This window comes from Empidonax traillii, unplaced genomic scaffold (genome assembly GCF_003031625.1).
Source record: "Empidonax traillii isolate 1590-97213 ecotype Southwest subspecies unplaced genomic scaffold, ASM303162v1 scaffold1149:size320058, whole genome shotgun sequence".
Classification (NCBI taxonomy): domain Eukaryota; kingdom Metazoa; phylum Chordata; class Aves; order Passeriformes; family Tyrannidae; genus Empidonax; species Empidonax traillii.
Window position 1 is genome coordinate 250,841 of NW_020956342.1, and position 17,909 is coordinate 268,749.

General features: G+C 49.1%; 1 protein-coding gene across 11 annotated transcripts in view; it reads right to left on the reverse strand.

Moving 5' to 3' along the window:
• Positions 1 to 17,909, reverse strand: part of EIF4G3 (eukaryotic translation initiation factor 4 gamma 3) — a 105,569-nt gene that overhangs the window by 36,707 nt on the left and 50,953 nt on the right. For 10 of the 11 annotated variants that reach the window (XM_027905384.1, XM_027905383.1, XM_027905373.1 and 7 more), the window contains 3 exons: positions 15,717 to 15,839; positions 11,061 to 11,169; positions 5,634 to 6,506 (listed from right to left, as the gene is read on the reverse strand). In XM_027905384.1, coding sequence (XP_027761185.1) covers positions 5,634 to 6,506; positions 11,061 to 11,169; positions 15,717 to 15,839 — 1,105 coding nt within the window. The remainder of the gene's footprint in view (positions 1 to 5,633; positions 6,507 to 11,060; positions 11,170 to 15,716; positions 15,840 to 17,909) is intronic. The other variant, XM_027905375.1, reaches the window with a different exon arrangement.

The window sequence follows — 17,909 nt, forward strand, 5'->3', positions numbered from 1 at the left end:
TCTTCTGGGTTTCCAAAGCTCCGAGTCCCGCACATCCCATCTGTCGCAGTTCCCTGTGGAGAGGCTTTAGGAGCAGGGCAGAGCCCCAGCACGAATCCTGAATGTCCTGGGGCTCAAAGGAGGGGAGAGGAAGGGCCAAGCAGGCAGGGATTGCAACAGGGCTTTGCCTTACACAAGCAGGATCGGCCTTTTGCTGCTCACGGCAGCTCCGGCACCTCGGCAAGGACAGCCGAGCTATTCCCACCATCCTGGGCTGGGGAAGGACCAGCTGGTGATTCCTGGGATTTACCAAAGCACGGATCTAAGTGAGGCTCCACAGTTCCCTCTGGCACAAAAGTCTGGGAAAATTCAGGGAGAAAGGAGTGTTTTTGAAAAGCCAACCCGCTGTTTTCAGGCTGGACATCGATGGCTTCTTGTTTGCTGACGCCACTTCCACACTTCCCGGGGATTTCTCCAAGGAGGGGTCACATCTGCACAGTGACAACCTCAACAGTGCCACTGCCAAGCAACTGAACTGATTAACCCCCAGAGCTTTTCACCTGACAGAATTTCACTCCCCTCAAGCTCAAACCATGGAAATCATCCACGGTGTAAAATGAGGGGTCATCGTGAACCGCCCAGAACTCAACGCCGGGGTCACGGACCTGGGGCTGGCAAAGGGCTGGGTGTCTCCTTCCTCAGCTGCCAGGACATTTCATGTTATTGCTGCTCAAGAATACACTTTTTCCACCTTTTTTTTGGCTAAAGAAACCTCTACAGAGGCTGAGATTCTGCCAGCAAGTCTTGCCTTAAATCCCACGACTCCCATCAGCTGGTGGTGCTGCAGCAACACCCACCCGTGTGGTGGGGCTGCCCAGAGTGGATCTCCAGGGATCTCTGGAGATGCTGCTCAACTTTTCCCCTCTTAAAATAGCAGACAGCAAGTTTCTTTTCTTCTGCTGAGTTCTCCTTCTGCTGCATGAATGGATTTAAGGAGAATTTACACAGATCTGCTTAGAAATCAAGGTGAGTTTAGGTGCCAAGCCTCCCAAACCCCAAATCCATCAGGACAACAGTGTTGTCCATATGAAAACGAGAGTTTCAGCTGTGACTTTCTCTCCAAAAGCCACAGGGAAATACAAAGTCACGTGCCCAGCTTGGCTCTTGGCAGGGCAGGTCTCCAGACACTTCTGATCTTCCTCTCAGTTTTCCTGTCTCCCAAGTTGAGCACCTTCACATCCACACATAGTTTAATTCCTGCCCAAATGCAGCTCCATTTTTTTCAGCATTTACACTTCCAGAGCTTGGTTTTGGCCCACTAGGTCATCTCGTTCCCTTGGAGAAGGGACACCAGCAAACCCGAGCAACACTCTGAGCTCTTTCTTATCTCTGCTTACAGACACGAGGGAGATAAGGAGAGACAACATGGATATACTTCAGGACTGGAAAGAGGAACAAACCCTTATTTCCAGCCCATCCCAGACACCACTCCCAGTGCTAACAGCACCACTGCAGGAATCTGCTCAGCAGGCCCAGAGCTACCTCAGCCCATTTCTCCAGCTGCATCACGTTCCTCCGTGGAACATCTTCCCACAGGAGCTCCCCACCACGGCTCCACAGCCCATCCAGCGGGGCAGGAGGCCTCTCCTCTCTGATGTGGTGCCAACTGCAAGGCCTAAATTAATACCAGCTCTTGTATTTTCACTTTTTTATCCAACATGCCATGAAAAACCAAAGCAAGGACCCACCACTGCCTTCCAGCTCATGGGAAAGAAAACATATTCCAGTGGCTACGGCAGCAAATCAAGAAAAAGGCGACACCTGATTTATGTTTCTGCCTCTCTGGGTTTGGGTGCTGGAGATGATTCTCCAAGATATTTCCAATTACTGCCCCGAGTTGCTCGTTACGGCCCCCACAGCTCAGGCACGCCGGGACTCGCTGGCAGCTGGGCTCCTTTACACTGAAATATGTCTGTCTCATAAACGAGCTCTGCAAGAAACAGCCCTTTGAATTCCATGGGTAACAAGCTCTTTTGGCTTCCTGTGTTCCAAGGAGTTCTGCCTGGGACAGACACCCGTCTCTGATTTCCCCCTTTGCTCCTCGTAACAGCCGTGACACAACGGTGACATCAAAGGCCTCGAGGCTCTGGGAGCACCCTGTCTGCAGAAATTCCACTCCACCAACAACGTTTTTCCTGTCTTGTCCCCTGAAAGGTGCTGGCCCCTCACTGCAGCTCCAGAAAAGCCAGAATTCAATAAACAAAATCAAGTCCTTGATGACTTTTAGCCAGAGCAATGTTTTGGGTACAGACTGCAGGCAGAGCACCCAGTTCCCCTCTTGATAATAATAACCTGTATTTATCTGCTTGCAGTGAAGATGAGTAGGGATTAGTAACTTTCAAAGCCACATGCTCTTACTCTTTGCAGGTAACAGCTCTGCCCATCCTGAAAACTCCAGGAAATCGTTCCTGAGGAGGCAGGAACACGACCTGTGCCCTCGGACAGGGTGAACACGTCCCCTCCAACCCCACATCTGGGGCAATGCTCAGACCAGGAACATGGTCAGCAGCAACAAATCACCCACCTGGTACAACAGCCTGCAGTTCTCAGTGGTTTAATGCTCTGAAAGCCACCAAATCTTCCCCATTCCCATAGGGAAGCAAGAGCAGTAATGCTGATGAGCAGGGAATGATGATCCGGGGACTGGCAGACACTGGGACTGAAGCACTGAAACTTCACTGTGCAGGCCAAGACAACTGAGGGTGTTCAGAGTGGGTAAAATAACAGTGTGAAATACAACAGAGGTGCTCCTGTGGAATCCTCTGACCTTGGCAATCTGGTGGAGATCTGATGGCAGTGGAAAAGAAAGAGCAGAGTTCCCCCATTCCCCAGGGCTCAGCTCCGGCCTCTCCCTGCAAACACTGACAGAGTCGTTCTGTTGAGCTGACAAAGACCTGCTGCAGGATAAAGATGTTTAAGAGTGAATATGTTTTCTCTCTCTCTCGTTTGATGGAGCATAAAATCACGGCCTTGTTTCCCTGCCTGCTGGACAGAAGGTGTGCTCTGGACAGTGCCTGAGGGACAGGCAAATCACTTCATTCATCCCTGAAAAGCTGTTGTCTCCATCCCAAAATATGGGATACACCTATGATACACCTTAGCATCCCTGCCCTGCCACGGCTGGGAGGAGGGGGATGAAGGTCTCCCTCCCAAAATTCGGCAGGCAGGTTGTAACCATGGGGGGGGAGACAGGCAGGAGGAACTGCTGCAGCAATGAGATTATTCCCAGAGGTCCCAGCCCTGTCCCAGCCCAGCTCAGCTCCCTTTAAAGGCAAAGCAGGGGGATGATTTGTGGCTGCTCTGAAATAAAAACACAATTCTGCTGAAAACCCCAAAGCAATATTGCTCCAAGCCACAGAGCTCAGGGCTGCAGCACGTGCTCGAGGGGTTTCCCTTATCCCAGTTTCTATCCCAACTCCAGGGATTGTGGAACAGGCTCCTGGCCTTCAGTCCAAGGAAAACACATCACTGTAACCCTTCCTCCCTGCTCCTGAAGTTCAGCAGCTGGATTTTCCAGTCTATATGGCAGACAGTTCCTCCTCGTTCCTGCACTAACAGGCAGCTTCAGATGATGTTATTTCAATCCCTCTTCCTCTCTCCAAGAAAGAACTGGAAAATGATTGCTCAAAAGAGGCCTGGCAGAGAAATGCAATAGTTGGAGATCATTAAATCAGGGGTAAAGCACAAAAAGCCACTTGGAGAGCTTTTTGCTTTCCTTGAAGCCCTGAGCTTTTAATAGAAATCTGAGTTTCAAGTCATCTTTTACACGACTTGAGAACTATTTCTCTCCCTGTTGCCAAAGCCAACGGCTTGGCTAATGTGTGCTGTGGAACCTAATGACATTAGAGCATTAAAATTAATCTTGTGCATAATTAAAAGCCCCAAACACTGTAAGTTAATTTTTTTTTAATTTAAACTCCAGGCCATTACAAAGGCAGCAATAACGGCACAAGCTGGAACCTGCCTGAGCAAAACCTTGTTTACAGAGTCCCTTTTCTCTCCTTTGTAAGGAAATTAATTTGGGTTATGAAGTAGCTTGGATTGAAAGAACAACAAGTGCCAGAGCAGTGAAATGACCCGAGTAAAATAAAAATAGAAGAAGATTAACAGGAAAAAAACCCCATGGCTGGTGTAGCAAAGGGATCTTTCTGATCTCCTCGAGATATTGGATTTTATTTAAGATCAGCATATTGACCTACAGCAGCCTCACACAAACATGGCACAGGGCCAACCACAGCTTTGCATTTCATTTAATCCAGGCCTGAGATGTGCTGAGGCCACTCCCCATCTACGAAAGAATAGACTAAAAAAACCCTCTATTTTAAATGTTACTTAAAAAAGCCCCAACCAAACGACCAAAACGATCCCTATTTAAATGTTCCCTGGAAAAAACCCAACCAACACATAACCAACAACAAGACCCAAATCACAACTGACTTTTTGTCCAAACTTTCCCAAATCCCAAGGAATTTAAGTAACTCCAGAACAGGGTGTAGAAGATGTGACACATGAAATGCTTTAACACCTCTGGGGTGCATAAACAGCCACCACCACAACCCCAGCAGCAAACACAAGGAATTGATTGATTGAACTTCTTTTCCACAGTTTCATCTCCAGGAATTCCTGAAAAAAAGCATTTTTCCATAGCAAACACAGCCGAGAAGACAAGAGTGGTCTGTGTCAATCCATTAAATGCCACACCAGGGATGTCCCAGAGCTCGAACCAAAAGGTAACAGCCCGGAGAAAGGGGCTGGGTTTTAAAAGGCAGCTGCAGAAATTGCAACTTTTAGTGAATTTTAAACTGAAAACCGTAAAATTTGAGTTTAAAATTGTAAATCTGTAAACTGTAGATTTTGTTTAGATGTTCCTTCTGCAGAGGAAAAGCAAAAGCGTCGCTACCCAAGGCTGGGCAGGTGGAGGTGTATGGCACTGGGGTGGCACTGGGGTGACACTGGGGTAGGATACTGGTCTGGGACACTGGTTGGTTGCTGTCTGGGAGAGCTTTGATGTTCCACTTTATTTCCCCACACTGGGACACGTTTTTACAGCTGGAGAAGACCCCATTTGAGGGGGTTTGGGACATCCCTGGCCCAGGATGTTCATCCCAAGGGCTTCAGGGCCCAAGTGTTTTTATCAGGCTCATAAATCCAGAGCCACAGATCCTTGAACCAGCCACTCACAAAGCAGGGTTTGTGGCTGCCCCATCCCTGGCAGTGTCAAAGGCCAGGCTGGACAGGGCTTGGAGCAAGCTGGGACAGGGGAAGGTGGTGGGACGAGATGACCTTTCAGGTCCCTTCCAACCCAAACCACTCCAGGATTCCTCAGTGTCCTCTGAATTCCCCCTCCAACCCTGTGTCACCATGAAAGCCAAACCCTCTGGCTCACACAAACCCACCCAACCCCAAACGCACATCCAAGCCAGGATGAACAACAACGAGGCTGTTTTATCCCTGCGACCCAAGACCAGCATTTTGCAACCACAACAGTTACACAGCACAGCAGGAACTGGTCCAGTTGAAACACCTGTTGGAAGAAGAACTCCAGAGGCCCCTTTCCTTCATCCTCCACACCAGCCCACAGTGCCAAGGCTTACCTGAAACAGGACTCTTGCTCGAGTTGACACTCGGAGCCTCCGCGCTCTCCTCCAGCTGCCCATCGGCTTCTGCCTCTTCCTTCTTCTCAGCATCTTTCACCTCTTCGCTAAGAGTAGTTCTTGTGCTCTCCTCTCCTTCTAAATCCCCCTGGACAACAGGGAGGGCACTGGGAGACGGGAGAGGAGGCGGAGAAGGAGCTGTAGTGGGAACAGCAGCAACGGCGACCGGAGGAGACGGAGGCGGTGGGGTGGGAGGTGGGGTGGGAGGAGGAGAGGGAGCAGCGGGAAGAGCACTGGGAGATGATGGCACGCTCTCCCCTTCTGCTGGGGGCGCCTCGGGGGGCTCCGACTCCACAGTCAAGGGCGCAGTTTCGGGCTGGGCTCCCTCGGCCTCGCCCTGGGCAGCAGCAGCAGCAGCCCCCACGTCATCAACACCGCCGGCCTCGTTAATCAGCTCGTTAATTAGCTCAGCGCCGCCGGGCCCGGGGGAATCGCTACTTGCTACGCTGCTGGGTTCCACACACCCCTGGGCGCTCGGCTCCTCCGCGGGCGGCGGCTCCGCTGGGGCCGGGCAGGGCGCGGCACCGGGCACGGGCATCGCCTCCTCCTGCGGGGACACCAGTTCACATTTCTCCTCCGGCTCTGCTGGGCCTTTGCTGCACACGGGGACAGCAGGAGCGGCAGCAGCTGCAGGAGCTGCCACCACGGGAGCGGCCGGGAGCGGAGACGGAGCAGGGGGAAGTTCTGGGGGGGTTTCCACGGGGGCAGAGGCCTCGGTGGTCTGGCCAGCTTGATCCTTCTTCTCCCCAGCAGGCTCTGGTCTGAGGACTGGAGAAGGTGGTTTTAATACTGGATCTGGTTTTGGCTTCTCTTCTGGGAAAGGAGAAGAAAAAAGGCAGTGTCACAAAAAGGCAACCCCGTGTTCCGGTGTGGTGTCTGAACACCCTCGGTTCCCGTTCCTGCTTTCTGCCAGGAAGCTCCAGGAGACACCAGAGGCACCTGCAGCTCCTCTGGCATCTAAAGGGAAAGTCCAGACAGCAAAGCTGTTATCCTGAGAAGAGAAGGATCTGGGGAGACTCATCATGGCCTTCCTCTGCCTAAAGGAGGCTTTAAAAGAGAGGGAGAGTGACTTTTTACATGGACAGAGAGTGACAGGACAAAGGGGAACGGGTTAAACTGATTACACGAGATGTTAGGAAGAAATGCATCAAAGCAAACCCCAAATATTGTACACAGAGAATAAGAGTTAGACCCAAACTGATGCTGTGATCAGTGATGAACCTGGCAATATCATCCCTGCTGTGACCATCACACAGCTCCCAGAGCTCTGCTGCTGCTTCCCACTGCCTTCCCACAAATCTTTTAGGATCCTGCAGGAACACTAAACTCCTTCAGGCTACTGTCACAGCAGCAAAAATAATTCTGGAAAAGCCAGAGGCACAAACCCTGCTCTTCAGATAAGGAAATCAAAGGCCACAACCGACCCTAAATCATCCGAATTCGGGCAGAACTGAAGAGGTTTGGCTTTTCTTGGGCTCTTCAGCTCTGCTGGATTTCCATGTGGGGCTTATTCAACAGCTCAGCTGCAGGGATAGGGTTTCTGAAGGAGAACAAAAGGGCTTTTGAAGAAGAACCAAAGGGTTTTTGAAGGAGAACCCATCTGGAAGTGCCTGGAGCATCAATTCCCACCTTTAGGAATAGCTGGAGCCACAAGCAGCTCTTCTTCCAGCCCTCAGCAGCACTGCAGAGGAGCAGGGCAAAAGCAGGAGTTTATCAATTAATGAGGCACACAGGGAGAGGGCTTGGGAGGAGGAAAGAGATGGGAGAGGGTGTCCCAACAGCTGATTTCGGTTCTGGAGGCTCCACGGAAGAAAAAGGACCTGGGAACTGGTTGAGAAAAGAAAATGTGTCCCCTCTGCTTTCTGCAAGGTCCTCTGCAGGAACTCATGGAGCATTCCTGGCATTCACAGCTCGCCATTAACAACTGCCTGGATATTCTCTCCCCGAGTCAAATGAGAATGCTCCAAAAAAAAAAAAAAAAAAAAAAAAAAAAAAAAAAAAAAAAAAAAAAAAAAAAAAAAAAAAAAAAAAAAAAAAAAAAAAAAAAAAAAAAAAAAAAAAAAAAAAAAAAAAAAAAAAAAAAAAAAAAAAAAAAAAGTATTTGAAGTGTCTAAAAAACATTCTGAGAGATAAAACCCAGCAAAAATGCACAGCTGGGTTTGACACCAGTGGTTTAACTCAGTGCCTTCAAACCACACCTTCTCTGGCCACGGCTCCAGGCTGGGTGTGCAACATTCCAGCAGAAAAGTGACTTGGGGAGGGGGGGATTTCAGAGAACAAAGGAGCAGATTTGGGTAATGAGAACCCCCATCCTGGAGAACAAACCTCCAAGTGCTGGAGAAGGATCACCCATCCCTGCCAAGTGTGACAGAGTCACGTGAAATGACACGACTGGGGAGGGAAAACAAAAATCAACTTGATTCATCCCAGCTGGATCAGATCCCTCCTTCCTAAACATGCTGAGATCCTTCCTCATGTTATATTTAGACAGCACTTATGGGAGCTCCAGGCTGTGCAGGAGGAAAGATCGAGAGGTATTTTTTTTTAAATCTCCACATCAATACAAACTTTGCAGAATTATTCCTTGAGGGTCCTTTCACACACTCAGCAGCACAGACCCCCCCCCGTGGAAAAACCCAGGACTGGGCTGCTGGGTGGTCCCAGTGGCACAGACTGCCCAGAGCTGTGGAAGAGGAAGATCTTTCTGGATACAGGAATTCCTCTCTGCTCTGTGCTGTTGATCTGGCAGTCACTGTTGGGCTCGCTGCCATTTCTCCATCTTTTGTCCCGGTGCAAACGCTCACGAGGCAGCCCCAGGACTGAGGCAGTGTCAGCACAGCAGCTCTGGAGCTTCCCAAACTGCGGGAGGTGACATTAATCTGTTTTCCACAAACCCTGTTGTACATTCCTGATACACTGCAGGGTTTGGAAAGAGGTTTAAAACGAGGATAATACCCCAACCATCCCCCTGAACCTGTGCAAGTGCAGTAAAAGTGGGCAGCTCTGATCCCACGCAGTTATATCCCACTGCAATTCCTGCACAGCCTGGCCTGCAGCCAAGGATCCACATGCCTGGTCTTGGGCTTGACCTGGATTCTCCAGCAGCATCTCTGCCTCCAGCAGCCTGGCTGGTATAGCCACGCCAGGGGCATCTACAGGAACAGCTTGTCCCTAATAATGTGATTTTTCAAGGTATTACAGCAGCAGTTCCTATACCTGGCCCAGTGGAGGGTGTCCCTGCTCATGGAAGGGAGTTGGAATGGGAGGAACTTCAAGGTCCCTCCAACCCAAACCATTCTGGGATTCTGTGAAGTGCCAAATGCTCGTCCTTTAAATAAAACCCCACAAGGCTATTAAATGCAGTGCAATCCCAAATCCAGACCTCAACCCCCAGGCAGCAGCAGAGCGTGGCAGGGAGGGGCGGCACAGGGGCCAAACGCTGCTCACAGTTACCAACAACTGCCCCACCACCACTGGGTACCACAAAATCAGAGAGAAACCTGGACACCAAACTCCAGCGGAGGCAAAGGAGGTGAAAGCACAGGGGGAGCTGATCCACAGGGTGGGCACAGCAGAGGAGACTGCAGGGAAACAACAATACTGGTTTTAATCAACACTTCAGTCAGGCAACTCCATCTATCACTGGTTTGATTTGGGATGCAAAACCAGCTCAGCATCAAAGTGAGAAATCATTTTGATACCTTGGGCATGTTTTTCTGGACAGCTGTGCCCCCCTCAAGTCACCAGTTCAGTTCAAATAATATTAATGGTGTCTATGAATTAACGTCTCTGAGTGACACCAACCCAGCACTGCTCTGCCCCCCCAGGCCCTGGCCCAATGCTCTGGGTGTTATTCCAGGGCTCTCCCTGCAGCGCTTACATAAATGTGCTCTTTAGCAATTTTTGGACTGGAACAAATGTTTGACTCTTTCTGGGATGGAACAGAGATAAACACAGGAAAGCTTGGCAGTGTTAAACCCCAGTCAAGCCCTGATCTATATTTAAACCAGCACTGTCAGAGCTCTGTAACCAAATAAACACTTACTTCCAGTTTGCTCACACTCCACAGAATCACAGAATATTCCGAGTTGGAAGGGACCCACAAGGATCATCGAGTCCAACTCTTGCCTAAGAAGGGATTAAGTTAAAGAGAGAGAAGAGGGAGAAGACCTGTTTGTCCTGGAGATCCACATTTTCTTACACGGGGCTGAAACACTGTGATGGGAAGTGGTGGATTTTCAGAGACAAAGAGTTCAAGCTTCTCCCTTTTCTCCCTAGAGCTGTGCTTCTCTCTCAGCTGATGGGTGACAGGACAAGAGGAAACGGCCTCAAGATGTGCCAGGGGAGGCTTGGATTGGATATCAGGGGAAATTCCTTCATGGAAAGGGTGCTCAGGCACCGGAAGGGGCTGCCCAGAGCAGAATCACCATCCCTGGAGGTGTTCAAAAACCTTATGGATGTGGCACTTGGGGACACAGCTTAGGGGTGAACACGGCAGGGAATGGTTGGATTTGATGATCTTGGAGGGCTTTTCCAACCTTAACAATTCCATGGTTCTAACCACTCTGAAATAAAAGGTCTCAGCAGGCTCCGAGTTTAAAGGCAACACTCAGGAGGAGGAGATGGAACTTCCCAACCTCCCTGCCCACGGGGCTGCAGGCAGAACCCCTGGGGGCTGTGACACCTTGGATAACCAGAGAACAATATCCTGAGCTGGAAGGGACCCACCAGGATCACCAGGTCCAACTGCTGGCCCTGCACAAGACATCTCAAAATCCCACCCTGCCCCTGAGAGCGCTGGCCAAGGAATGCCAGTTTTTTAAGAAACTTTTTCCATCTTGTGCCATTTTTACCAAAGTCAGCAAAATTTGCTCTGGGCTTTGTGAGCCTCTTTGCACACTAATTTTCTTTTTTTTTTTTAATTAATATTGCCCCCTCCTGCAGGACAGGACAGGACACACGAGCAGCTCTGGGGGAGCCTCGTGATCCTCTGGTTCTGTGCCATTGCTATGGCTGATTATCCAAATGATCCAAAGCCTCTCTGGCTAAACCCTTTCAATGAAAACACTCTTTTCTGGAGGATGGCACACGGGTGAGAGGAGTTTCACCCTTCTACGCCCTTTAAAGAAAAGTTTAGGACGCAGAAGCTCGAAGACAATTATTTTTTAACCAGTTTCACATCAGCAAATTCCAATTAATCCCCTTAGCAACACACTTCAGACGCCCCACTGGAGGGGGAGAAGTCCCTCCCCTCCCGTTCCTGCTGCCTGCTCCTCTCCCTGCCAGAAATCTTCCAGCTGAAACAAGAAAGGAGGGGGGAAAAAAAGCGACTAAAAATAATCAGGGAGGAAATCTCCCCGAACCAACCTTGCTTGGAGGCGCTGGCCGCAGTGCTGGGGGCGCTGGCGGACACGAGGGGGGTCTCCACGGCCCCAAATCCTGCAGGGGGGGGCTCGGGGACCTGGCTGGGCACCTGCTGGGGGGGAAAGGACAAAGGGGTGAGAATGAGACTGGGAACAGGAAAAGATGGAGCAACAGGAAAGTGGGGAGGTGAGACGGGGGGGGGATAAAGAGGAGAAACCAAAGGCAGGGAAAACAAAGAGGGAAGATGAACAGGATGGTTGGATCCATTCAGAAAGCACAGGGGAAAGGGAAGGAAAGCAGCAGAGAGAGGGGGAGAGAACAGCAAGGAAGAGCCAGCACAGCACAGTTGTCAACACACTTGCTCCTCCCAATGCTTCTTCCAGGGGAGCAGGAATGTTCTTCCATGTGGGACACACCCCAAGGCTCCTGGATCTCTGTGATTTAAGTTTCCAGGAGCAGCAGGAATGTTCCTCCACGTGGGACACACACCAAGGCTCCTGGATCTCTGTGATTTAAGTTTCCAGGAGCAGCAGGAATGTTCTTCCATGTGGGACACACACCAAGGCTCCTGGATCTCTGTGATTTATGTTCCCTTTTGGGATTCGGCCCCTTCCTCAACTGATTGTTTATTTCAACCACCTCAGAGATTTAATGTCTATTTATTTCCCTTTCTATGTATTTATCCACTGGTGATGTGTGTAGGAGTGTATGAACAGTGGACAGATGTCTCTGCCTGCACACACATCACTCATCAGCAGGAAAATCATCCAGTTTGGGGTGGTTGTCTCAAAAGATCACCCACAACCAGCCTCGGGGTGGGACCTGCAGGGCAACAATGAGAATAAAACCAACTGGGCAGCAACTTGAGGCAGGGCAGGAGGAGCTGATTCCCAAACAACACAGAGAGAGCCTGAGATTGTCTGTGTGGAAGAACAAAACTGCAGGACCAGCAAAGTCTGAAGAAGGACTGAAGGAGCCCTGGCCTGTGGCAGAGAATTAATTAATTAATAATTAATTAACCCCCATCATTAATGGGCAAACCCTTCACTTGTGTTCACGAAGGTTTGGTAAAATCCTTTGTGTTTAATCTCAGAATTTAGGAAAGGTCAAGTAACTGCCCAAACTCCCTCAACCTCAGAGGTGAGACACTTGAGTGAACACATACGGGGCAAGGCAGATGCAAAACCCCCTTAATTACACACCAGGGACCAGGCACAGAAGAAAATGGGGCTAAATCTTCATTTCCCAATCCCAGGTGGAAAGCCATGCAGCTCCCTGCAGCTCTCACCCAGCTCCACACCCGAAAACTCCTCTGAACATCAACAGGAAAAGGGATTTTCAAACAATCCAAACACAGCAGAATGCTCAAGACACGGGTGTCTAACTCCTGCTTTCGCACAGGCTCTCAGAAATCCAGGAAAAAATTATTTCCCTATGCAAAGAAACTCTCTGTCAACCTGGTCCTCCTTTTTTCCCTCCCATTTCCAGCTTTTTCAGCTGCTTCATCTCAACAGAGCAGGATAACAAGGGAATTATCTTCAAGACACTAATTTTCACCGTTTCAGGGGGAAACTGGGAACAAGCACATCTGGAAAAATAAGAACCAAGATCTCAGTAAGGGTGAAGGGTTGAAGTTTTCTTTGGGATTGCTCCTCTTCCAGGAACGAGCCTGATCAATCAGCTGGAGAATGGATGAAGAACTGGAGCCCGACCTCCAGCTGAAGGAAAGAGGCCAAAGAAAACCCACCTTTACAAATGAGCAGGTTTAAAGAACATTTTTTCCCTCAACAGATCAGGACTTTCATTTTACAGGAGATTTATGGATGAAATCAGTGGGGGAAAAGGAAAATGTGGTAAGGAATGAACGAAAGGAGATCAGTGAAAAAGAAACAGCCCAGAAACTCTGTGGGTCAGGGGCTGTATTTCCTTAAGAAATGCGGGAAACGCTCCTTTATTTTGTGGGAATGGTCGTGCAAATGAATAAATAGTGCTTATGCAGAGCCTTGCAGCTGCAAAACGGAGCATTTAGAGACTTTCTAGGAAGAAATCCCACTGAAAGTCACTCCATGATTTACGATGCTCCAAGGCTGGCTCTGGGTTACTCCAACCCCACCAGAGACCCAGCAAACACAAGGTCTGACACACTCCTCGAGAGCTGGGAGAGGTCTGCCAGGAAGGGAAGAGCATCTGCTCTTTAAAAAGTGATTTTCTGTGGAAGTCAGAAGTCCCTTGCAGGAACTTTAAAGCACTTCAGCTGCTAAAAAGTAATTAAAACCCACTGCTGGAGCCCTGGGAAACTCCACCTAAAGCACTCCTTGATCAGCAACGCTGAACACGGAGCAGGAGCTGCAGAAAGGCCAGAAATGGCTCAAAGTATGTGGCTCATCCTGGCAGCAAAGCTCATTTTCTGGACAACTCCAAGAATTTTTTGATGTTAAGCACAATTCTAAGAATTTTCTGATATTCAGCACTTAATCTATAGAGAGAAGAAGGTGCTTCAGGTTTGTGTTAGTGAAGCTTCAGGTTTTATTTAAGTCCAAAAAAAAAAAAAGGTTTGAGTTTAAAAAAAATCAAAAAATAATTTGAATTTAAAGGGAAAACGGATCATTTGGAAGCCCATTATTACTATGAAAGGGTTTCTTGTACAAATACAGAATTTGGGACAGGGAATGGTCGACAGCAGTGGCTTCCTGCAGCTCTTGAGGAAGTTTCTCCCCCTGTGCTTGGAACATTTAAATATGAATGTGATTCCTCGATCACATAAAGAAGCTTTATTAGAATTTAGTGTCATTCTGAAATCCCACTGGACTGGGAGTCAGGTTGACTGGATGATGAGGGGATGCCTTGCCAAGCCCTGAGACTGGACATTCACCTTCTGAGTGTCCAACCAAACCCCCAGGGTTTGATCCAAGGGGGGTTGGAACCAAGCACAGCACCAGGAGCTGCCCCTAAACCACGAGCACCTCTGTGCTTGTGGCTGAGCACTGACAATCCCCTGATCTGAGCCTGTTCAAAGCAGGAACACCCACACTGCTGCAGCTCAGCCCCTCAGCACACTTATTAAGGCTCTATTTAATTTCATCCCAGATATTAAAACGTGCTCCCAAGACCTGATTTAGAGAAGCTGTTGGGACAATAACTTGGAATTTTCCTGGCTTAAGTGGGCTTAAATTTTCAGTTATGTTACACTAATGAACTTTTTCTGGGGAGCCCAATTTCAGAGCTCTTCTGTGATTACCTAAAGTGCTTCCAAGCACCTCATCAGAAGGAAGGCTGGATATTAAACAAAGCACTATTTGCATACCTTGGAGGAGGTGGTTGGACATCACTGCTGTGCTCTGCATACAAATTACAGCTGATCAAAATTCAGGCTCGTTAACCTCCTCTCGAAACACATTTATTTCCTTCTGGTTGACTTAATTGTAGTGTCTTAAAATAGATTTCAGAGTGGAAGAAGCGCCTGGATTTGCTGCACCGGGCGGGAACACCACGGGAAGCCTGGCTGGCTCCAGCTCTGCCCACTCCCAACAGGGAAGGAATGGGAAGAGGATCTCCCCAGGATTCCAGTGTTTGACACCTACAGTCTCTCCTCTTATGGAAAGAAGTTTAACCGGTGCCTCGTGGCTGCTGCCCACGATGGGGAAGGAGAAAGCAGGTGACAAAGCACAAGGTGGTGACAAAAGGATTTGACTGAGCCTGGGAATGACTGAAATCCTTAACTATCCCACTGGTCTCTTGCTGCACCTCAGTGGTCCCAGTTACACCTTCCTGGAACCTCAAGCTCCCACTCCAGCACAACCCCCAGGCAAGGTCCTGCTTCTGCCTCAGCACAGGCAGCAGGAAACCACTCACACATGGAGGGGAAAGTTTAAGCTCAGAATAGGCTGTTTCAACTAAAAGTTGGCAAAACCTGGTGACATCCAACAGGGAAGAACATAGAAGAGAAAGAAATCCCACCCCAGCACCAGCCAGGCTCTGACCCACAGCCTCTCCCATCACCTGGAGAACCTTCATGGCTTCTGCTCAGGCCCCCCAGGCAAAGACTTGAAGGGTCAGACCCAAAGATGTGTGACAAGAAGGGATTTAGGAGCTATGGAGAATGTCACCTTGGGATATTTAAGACTTTTTTCCACATCAGAAAAATGTGGGTTTAAGTTTGAACACAGAGGGGCCAAACGTGACAGATTTATCACGGCCCTTTGAGAACATTCCCGAGTTCTGCTCCTTCTGGTGACTCTAAACCAGCACCACTGAGGCAGAAGGTCTTTAGTTTGGGCAGTGAAGGTGTATAATCCATCACCTGTCATATTTCAATCGACCATCCCTGACATGGGACTTTCCTCAGGTGCACAGGACTAACAGGAAAACATCTCATTTCTCACAGCTATTTTGGCTGCTCCTTTAACACTGAAACTCCTCCCAAGCTCTGAGATCCACTGCTGATCCAAAGGGAGGGGGGAACTGCAGCAGCTCCACAGCTGCAGCTCCACACTGATGAACTAAGGGCGGTAAAAATGAGCAGATTTGGGAAAAAACAATAATCCTTGAAGAACACAGATAGTCTGGGAGAATCCAGGTGTCTGGAAAGCTCAAGGAGTTGGGATTGACACAACAAAGCAGAGCAGAGCAGAGGCCCCGGGGAGGAGGAACCTTTGTTACCTGAGGCGGAGTCGGGGTGGAGGTGGGTCTGACGATGGGGGGGGTGGGGTTCCTGCTGCCCCCTCCAGACATGATTTCCTCTGTTATGTCTTTGCCTCCCTGGTTTGGATCCCGGATTCGGATCTGGGGGATTGAACAAAGAAATGATTCAAACAAGTCCCCCCACCCTGTTACCACCATCCTTGGACAGGACACGCTCCCAGTGCTCCCAGTGCTGGGATGAGCTGGTGCTCCACAGCAGCACTGGCATGTGGTTTGTCTCCATAACTTGAAATGCATGGCATGTCATACCTTCATCTCCAAACCTGATTCAATCAGAACCTAATTTAATCATCAACCACACCAGGTGGGTCTAAAATACGTGTCCCTCGTAACTCAAAACGTGGGCTCTGCTGCTGGGACGTGAATTTCCTGGAGCTGAGAGGGTTTGGGGGACAGGTCAGGTACAGAGCTAAACTTGCCAGGTAGTGAAAAGGGTAAGAATGAAAAAAAAAAAAAGGCTGTGTTTTACCCTAATGTGATACTCTTGTGACTCTGCCAACCCAGCTGCTGGGAAAGGGGGAAAACAAATCAATCATTTCACCAAAACAGAGGGAATCAAACAAAAACGCTGAGAGGAGGGAAGGGAAAGTGCAAGAACAAACTGAAGTCCTACAAAACTCAGCAGCATTCAGGAAACAAGTGGGGTTTTGTGAGTCTCTTCACAGCCCCAAAATGGGAAGAAAAGATGTTTTCCAAAATAAACCACTCCAGGACACACTCACTGAACCCTCAATGACACTTGAGCCAATCCATGTCCCTGGACATGGGGAAGAGCCAAACTGTCTGGGATAATGTGAAACAGAGCTTTCCATCTTCCACAAGAATCAGAGAGTCTGATAAACCTGAAGCCAGAGCTGCTGTGTCCACCCACCTTCTCCACAGCTCTTGGCTGAACTCTCAGTAATTCCACGCAGAAATCCAAGCAAACAACTCCAAGCAAAGCAAGGGACACCAGAACCCTTCCCTCTGGAAACCACCGAGCTCCTCATGATCACCCCATGGCCGGATGGGCTTCAAGGTCCCTCTGAGCCCAAACCCTCCTGGGGTTCTGTGACATAAACCCCAACTGCAGAAGGGCTCTGTGGCTCAGCACACTCAATCCCGTGGGGTGGCTGCTCCACTCTGGGTTGTGAAGGCACAAAAGCACAGATGGGTACTCAGGGTGTTGGGCTTCTCTTATTTTTGACGGGCTTTTCCTGCTAAAACATTTAATTAACCACAGCAACAAGGACTTGGGAGCTGGCACAAATCGCTGCCCTCTCCTCCCCCTGCCACGGAGTCAATGGCACCAAAACAAGCTTTCCCTGCCTGCAAGTTACTTAAATACCCAACTGATGGTGGGTGTGGGGGTGGGAACACTAACACATTTAATTTTTCTTTAATTTCCCTCATTTCTTCAGTTGCAACACCAATTAGCAAACTGAAATAGCAACACTGAGAGAGAAGCATCTCGGGCATTTAAAATCCCTTTTCTGCCTCAAAGAACTCGGCTTTGCTGGCATGGAACTGCCTTAATCCCAGCTGAGCGTGTCTGATCAGCTCTGCATTTAAATGGCATCGGGGATCTGGGCATGTCGTGTTTGGGATGCTGAAAAGAGACTCCTGGGGACTGAAGAGCTGCAGTTCCTGTGCTGAGGGCAGCCCCAAAAAAAGGCCTTTCCTGTGAGCCCAGCTCAGCTCTCCCAGTCAACCAAATCACCTCAGCTCAGCTTCAAAACTCCAGATACAAATATTCTGCACTGTGAGACATGCCCATGTCCCTTTTTATATTCCCCCCCCCTCCAGGAAACAGTTCTTTTAACATTTCTAAGCCACTCTCACACTCAGAATGGTGTAATTTCCTTTTCAATCTTTACAAATGATTCATTCACCAGTTCAAGTCCACCCCCATCTTCTCCTTTTTAAACCTTACATTCTCCCTATGCACCTTTACTGCTCCCCATCATCCACCAGCAGATGGGTTTAAATTCCATTAATCTGCCTCTCTCCAATTCCCACCAGTGAATTAGAAAGAGTGGGAATGTGCTCTCCAAACCTCCACCCCCCTGCTATAATGTCCTCAGGTTCTTCCAAGCCTGTAAATACATCCACAACTTACTGGTTTTCTATTTTTTCCAAGGCATAATATTCAATAATTTCTTTTTTTTCTCT